We start from the raw sequence: 7,169 nt of genomic DNA, 5'->3' as shown, positions 1-7,169 counted from the left end.
GGCTTTTGTAAAAAAATCAATTTTTGGCGGTTTATAATATTTACTCCCTTATTTTTAAACAAACAAAAAAAAAAAAAAACCCAAAAAAAAAAAAAAAAAAACCCCCCCCCCCCCCCCCCCCCCCTTCTACCTCGCCGAGATTTCGACGCGCAAAGCTCCCTACTGTCACCTTTGGCCGATAAATTCGCATAGGCACTGCCTGGACATATCATACTTGGATGGGCCTCACTTTAACCTATTCCGAATCTTGCACATCGAGCGCGGTCGCTGAGCACATATTATCGGCCATTTCATGCCAATTTGCTGCTTGCCGGACTCGGGAGGATCGATGCGTCACTATTTCGGCGACTGAATATGATATCTCGGGGCATGGATTTGTTGCACTAATGAATTAAAGACATGACCACATTATTTAGCATCTTGAATACGCAACGGCTGTCATCAGCGGCCCCTGGCTCGCGATCAGGGCAGGCCGGCTGTCAAGTCTTCTTGGTGCGATTTTATAACACAAGACCTTACCCTCATCCCTTCCCCCCAATGTCTTCATGAGCATTTCAGACGATGTGGAAGTATGGAAATAAATGTTTGTATGTACCCATGTGGATTACCATATACACACCCGAATAGCGACCATTCATCAAAGGCCAACACTGTGTCTCCCCCTCTTGCACGACAATGTTCCTCGTACTATTCTGCTTTCTTTATCAGGATGGCCGGGGCTCTACAATGAGCGCGCACCATCACCGACTCGGGGGCTAGCGTTGGTGCTACGGCTGAGGGGTTCGATAAGCTTGCGGTGGTCGTGGGCTGGGATGCCCTATCTTACCCGCGCCCTAGTGTCGCCAGTCTCGCTGCCGATTTTTCCAAAGAACCGGCGTTGCTTGTGGCATTGACCGGTGGTTGCGCCATGTCGTGCCGTGGAGGAACTGATTGGGGCACGCTGGAGAGTGCCAATCAACAGGTACTGTACCGGCTGAGGAGGAGGAGGAGGAAGCCGATCATCTCCAACCCCCGAGGCCCCTGCCGTCTCAGCCCTCGACTCTTCTCTTTCAAAAGGGCCTACCTACTTATCTAAGAGAAGACGTGCGGCAAGAGGAAAAGGACCGCTGTGGCTCCTCGTTCAAAATGACAGCCGACGCTATGCTTTCCGCATGGGGACACATACTTATGCCAGCCTCCAGTCTTCTCCCACGCTTGCCGTATCGATACCAACGTGCCATCTGATTAACAAGGTATTCTGTACGTACTCACTTACCCCTCTCGCGTCGACGGCAAGTTCGCAGGCCTTCTCTCCAGACACATGCGGTTCTTCCTGCAGAAACTGGCTGGGCTTGTCAGTGTTCCCTTGAGACGGGGTTAAACCACGTTTTCGCCGCTTGCGCGTCTCCCGGCGCCATGGGCGTGGTCAACGGCGGGTGGTCATTGCGTCGCTGTCGGTTCTTAGTCTGCCTTGTGGTCCTGTCAAAGCGATCACGCCAGCTCTGCAAGCAGGACTTTTGTTCTGCCTTTTTGTGATATCTGATGGACAGCCTTGATGCCCAATTTCCGCGCTCCAACCTCCTGCAGAAAAATCCGCTCACGGGGTTCGCGAGCGTTCTCTTTGGAGAGGGACCGACCATCCTGGTGGATTTCTGGGAACCCTGTCAAGGATTTTCGAACTTTAAGACCCCCGACGACATCCCTGGACCGGGAAATGTGCGCGAGCCGGTGAGGGGCGCCATCGCGGCAAGGTCTTCATCGGCATCCAACGGGTGTCCCATGCTTTTCTCATGCGCCAGCGGTACTCAAGCGGTGGTGCACTTCCGCGTCCTGTCATACATGGTGATTGATGGCTGGAGACCAGGGGCGGAACTTGCTGCCTCGCAGAGCATGGGTGGCCATGCTGGCGGGACGGATGTTGCTGGCGCCTTGAGGCTTGTGGAAGCGGACCTCGTTACTTCGATTAGAACTTTCGTAAGACTGGCTTGGGTACGGAGTACGCACGAGTCCAATGAAGTGCTACGCATGCAGCGGGCTGTGGCACTTCTGAAAGAGCCTTTTCACTATCATCAGCTGCTCATTGTGCTTCGAGAGGCAGCCAAGTAGGTGACATCGGGCCTGGTCTCTCGAAGCCCTTGAGGCAAGCACTTCTCAGCAAGGTAAGTTGCATAGTGTGCAGGCCCATGAACATAAACTGATATACAGATAAGAATGTCGGTGTATCTCCAATGCCGACCTCAACCCCTTCCTCGCAGTGTCCTCGCAGCCTCGCGAGTCTGAAGGATTAATTAGGTCACAGGCGGCCAAGAGTGGCTCGCAGCTGTCAGCCTGTCATGTCTGAGCAACGGTATCGACAGTCACAAAATCAAATGGATACCTTACTGACGTGGCTTCAATGAGTGGGACATGCTGTTGCAAGGACCGCGCAGCTGTCCGTGGCTATACAGCCAACATTGAAAGTACTATGGTGTATGTGATGTCAAGATGAGCCCGAGCCATGAAGCAGACAGACTTGTTCTGGGCATGAGATCAACATCTCCCTGGCATTGCGCTTTTCCCTTTGATTTCCTACGAGCAGAAACTCCCGTAAATCTGCTGCACTGAAAAGCATGTGCCCAACACGGCACTCTCTCCCTTACTTGAACACTCCAGGAATTACTGCGAGGGAATTTCCGCATCGCAACATCATACATGAATCGTCGGAAGGAAGGCGCAGAAACATCTCGTGCAAGTGTGAATGTCAAGTAGATGGTCAAAGACGGACGTCCTTGGATGTTAGGATCGTAGGGAGACAATAGAAGACCAAGTTGAACAACGTGAGGCAATAGAGGATGTCCGAAGGATTGTAAGACCCCAATGCATTCCCCGATCCTAACAGCCTTTCAGCCGCTGTTTCTCAGGCGGTGTCATCGAAAGTGAAGCATGTCTTCAGGTGATGGAGATACTCGAGTGGTTAGCATATCGCACGTTTACAACTCAAGCCAAAGTCATAAGGAGCATACCTAGTCTTCTATGCCGTAAGCGGTAGTGGCATAGTCGACATGAGACAATATGAACTTAGAGCTTTCAGTCCCGTGACGGGGTTCCCAGTCCGAGCATGCTGTACGTTTCGTGTTGGCTGAGATACACACATGCAGATGTGAGGGCGGCAAAGATCGGTCAGTCGTCTCTATTCAAGAAGGGGAGTAAAGTATAGCTGCTATCCAAACATCACAGTCCATCATTCCGATCCAATCGGCAAGTCTGCCAAAGACGCCGAGCGCATGTCAAAAAATGATAAAAGATTCCCAGAGATAAGTTTGAAGAATAACATGCTTGACCTCAATAGGCTTGGCTGTCTATAGAAGACACGAAGTGCAAAAAAGTATTCAAAACGCGCGAGGTCCGTCCTTCACTTGGTGGCGTGCTCGTCGCCAAAGGGGCTGCTGCCTCGTTCTATCGACGGAGGTTTCGAGTCACGGTTGGGCCTATCCTCGTCGTCCTCCATGACAGCTCCCAGCTTGGGTGCATTGGCTTTGGGTTCAGGAGTGCTCACCTCCTCTGGAGGGTCGACGAAAGGCGAGTCATTGATGGACAGCGTAGGAGGTGTAACAGCAGGCGTGGAGGCCTCAGATCCGGCCCCTTTGCCTTCAGATGTGGAAGTCGCTCGACTCGATGCATCGGACTTGGCAGGAATCTCGACCTTCTTGAGACCTCCGACCTTGACGACCTGGGCGCGGGTCTGGGTGGCAGTGTTCAAGAACGTGGAGCCCACACTGAACGTGCTCGCACCACTCTTTGGCCTCCCGTTGCCGAACTTTTCGAAATCGATGTTGGGCACTGGAGGTGTGCTTCCGCCGCTGCCGCTGGTTCCCATGGACTTGACACTGACCATGGTTGGCTTCGCACGCAGGCCTGTCGACGCCGGAGTCATCACCTGAGCCTGCTTGCCGTAAATTGTGGAGGCGATGCTCGAGCGAGGAGCGTAGGATGTGCGTGTAGCATAGGATGTACGGTCCGAGTAGCCAGACAGACCAGAGTATGTCGAGTCGCGGAGGTCACCCGGCACAAAGAAGTGCTGATCGTTGTTGCCGCTATCGCCGGTGTTTGCAGAGTGCTGCATAGGGATCGGTGGGACGGGAGGGACAAGGACGCCCGAGGAGGCAGGGTTCGCTCGGTTCGTGACTCCGGGAATGTATGCGATTTGAATGATGTTTGAGGCTCGAGTCAACACCGTGGACGCAATAGAGTGAACGGTGTGCGTCGATGAGCGGCGGGTAAGTCTGGACTGGTTGTCCTTTTCTGAATCTTGCGGGGCAGTGCTTCCGTGATATTGCGAATGGCGAGCAATGTCCTCAGCCCTACGGGGCTTGATGAGGTATCTCCAAGCCAGGTAGGTTAGGACTGTGATGAGAACGACACCTCCAAGAACGCCTCCCACGATTGCCCCAATGTTTGGACCTCCGGAGCTGTTATCCGAGTTGTTGCTGTTGCTGTTGCTGGGCGCAGCGCTTGATGCTACGCATAGCGCCTGTGAGCATTCCGTGCAGTCGGAAGGGATCGTGAATTGGCACTCTGTGCCCTCGGAACAGTTGGGACATTCTAGGGTCGAGGTGGCATCGCACTTGACACATTCACCTGCGCGAGGGATGAGTTTCATGACTGCCCGAATTAGCATCAAAGTCCCCGGTCAAGTTCGAAGACATAACCCACCTGCATCAAGCTCTATCAAGTCCCTAGTATACACAAAACCCCGGTGGCTTTCCATCGTGCGCGACAGAGACTTGGCGTGAATGGCCGCGGCAGTGGGATGTGTCGATTGATGTGGGGTGTTCTCTGAGGTTGGCCAGGCTTAACGCTCGTCTTGGGCTTCGAGTCTGGGAGCACCCAGCAATAGCGATATCTGGTAGGTCTTTGATGATCGGAGACGCTCGTTTCAAAGCGATAGTGCGGCGTCGTAGAGATAGAAAGAGTGGTGTTTTGTCGAATGAGAAACGAGTGTAATGGAGACTAGCTCAAACAAAAAGGATAGATAAGAATGCGATCTTAGATCATTGAAGCAGACGACATAACCAGCCAGGGCAATTGTCGAGGGTATTGATGATGCGACGAAAGGCGATGATGGGGTTGCGGAAGTCGTTGTCGATGGAGGTTGGATGAAGATGAGAGTGGAGGAGCGGCACCCAGCAGCGAGGAGAGACAGAATCAACGCGGAAGAGGGACAGAGACAGAAACAGGGGACGTGGTTGGGTGTGAAAGGACTGGCGGAGGAGCGCAGCCGGCAGCTGCTGGATCCCGCGCAGAAAGAGGGTGGTGGAGGAGGACTGGAGTCTGGATCCTCTCTTAGATGACAGGGGAACGCGCCCGCTAAAGCGAATCAAGGCTAGCGAATCAGGGCAAGCAGAGCACAGTATGTTTCTCTTCTGACACAGTAAGCAGTTCAACTCGTCGGACCAGTGAGCTTGCGTTTGGGTGCTGTTGGTCGCCTCGCTAGACCAGAGAGAGTAACAATAGGTGGGTTCTTGCTGACGGCAGCGCCAGGAACAGCCTGCAGCAAGCCGTGTCAATACTACGAGGCAAGCCTAGCGCACTGTAGCGCTGTGGGACGGTTGCCCCTTTTCGCGGGTCCCCCATTCAAAAGCTTCGAGTCGACGAGACGGGGTGAGTTGCCCCCAAATTAATGCCACTCGTCAGTTTGAGGCCAGAGACGACGCCGCAAGAAATCTTCTCGTGCTGTTTCTTGAGTGCGAACATGCAATTCTTTCTTGCAAATCGCGCAAGCGAACGGCGTCGAAGTGGCTGGATCTGACGCGTTAACGTTCCTTCCTGATGCGGGGGGTTAATTTGCACCAGCGTCAAATCAGCGTTCGACACAAGCCACCTGCACTGCGCACACTCACACACACAATACGGATACAGGTGGTGGTAATACCTGGTAGCTAATGTCCTCCGTACGGAATAAAAGATTGATGGTACTACGAGGACGAAGAACCTCATGCACTCTCATGAAAGCTACCAGTGCAGTTGATTGTGATCGAAGAGCTGCACAATCTTCTAGATGATCGGAGTGAACGCTGTAAACTTGCCCGATTCGAGCGGTGTGTCCGAACGCGCGTCCTGGCATCCAAGCAAGGCCCCAACTAATAGCCCTATGTACGGAGTATGGCCCGGGTGTTTACTGTAAATACCATCGAACGTCTCATCTGTCGCGCCTCGACGCGGACAAGATCTTGGTGGTTGTGAAAACGCCCTCGCGTCGGGATTGTTGCCTCCATTCCAGTCATGCTCGTTGAACATGTCTCGAACTGGCGGCGCGGGAGCAGTGTCTACGTAGTCAGTCAAGTCAGCCCGTAACGCACCGCAGAGCTCTGAACGACACTCGAGATCGCCGAGGGAGATCGCCCGCAGAATGCTTCAGTTTGGCCTGAGCTTCCCGTTTGAAGTTTGAACTCTGGAACGCAGATTAGTGAGTCGAGTCGCCGCCTCTACCTTTCCCGCCTGACCTCGGATTGGTGAAGGTCAAAGGGCTTTGCGCGCACTCAATTCCAAACAGATCATGCCGTCTTCCGCTGGTGTCTTGTACGACACAACAGTGCCGTACGTGCTCAAGGTTAAGCAGCACCAAGGATGTACACATTTGAGCTATCCCACAGCAACAAGTACGTCGTCCTGCACGCAGCACAGGTACTAGTACCCAAATAACGCTTTTCTCCCAATCACTACTTGACACCACATATAATTACACGTTGAAGATGGCAGCCTACTAATTGTGGCAGGAGAGCTCCTTCACTAATTATAGCCATGCGACCAGAGATCATTCGAAATGTGGTTTTTCGGGATATCGAGGTGGATATTTGCTCCTGCACCGCCTCATGTATAGCTCGACACTGCCAGCCCCAGATCTCGCCTCATCCCGAAGTTCTATTTTTGGCAACCGTAGCTGGCAGCCACAAAGAGCACTCATTCAGGCCTCCGCCCGAGGGCCAACGAAAACACCAACAGTAAAGAAGATACGCAGCCCAGCTTGTCGAGCATTGTCCACCAAGTAGCTCAACTGGACACAGGAGCTAAGCGAACAATGATCGTGAAAGCTCAAGATCCCTGTCATCAGTCATCAGCCATCAAACTGCCTGCAAGCTGACTGCGTGCCTTTGCAGAACTTGCCGGCGCCACGATCAGGATGTCAGCAGACAGGTCGACGTGAACATGGT

The 7,169-nt window shown here is 53.2% G+C and overlaps 1 protein-coding gene across 1 annotated transcript; it reads right to left on the bottom strand.

Moving 5' to 3' along the window:
* Positions 1 to 3,036: 3,036 nt before the first annotated feature.
* On the bottom strand, positions 3,037 to 4,920 carry F5Z01DRAFT_371037 (uncharacterized protein). The gene is made up of 2 exons (XM_046259342.1): positions 4,672 to 4,920; positions 3,037 to 4,620 (listed from the first exon to the last, which is right to left on the bottom strand). Exons 1-2 carry the CDS (start codon positions 4,724 to 4,726, stop codon positions 3,371 to 3,373), a joined length of 1,305 nt encoding a protein of 434 aa, XP_046114435.1. The 5' UTR covers positions 4,727 to 4,920; the 3' UTR covers positions 3,037 to 3,370.
* Between the last annotated feature and the right edge of the window lie 2,249 nt (positions 4,921 to 7,169).

The sequence above is a fragment of the Emericellopsis atlantica genome, assembly GCF_019669845.1.
Source record: "Emericellopsis atlantica unplaced genomic scaffold F5Z01scaffold_36, whole genome shotgun sequence".
Taxonomy (NCBI): Eukaryota; Fungi; Ascomycota; class Sordariomycetes; order Hypocreales; family Bionectriaceae; genus Emericellopsis; species Emericellopsis atlantica.
Note: the sequence above shows the minus strand (reverse complement) of the source record. Positions and strands in the feature narration are given on the sequence as shown.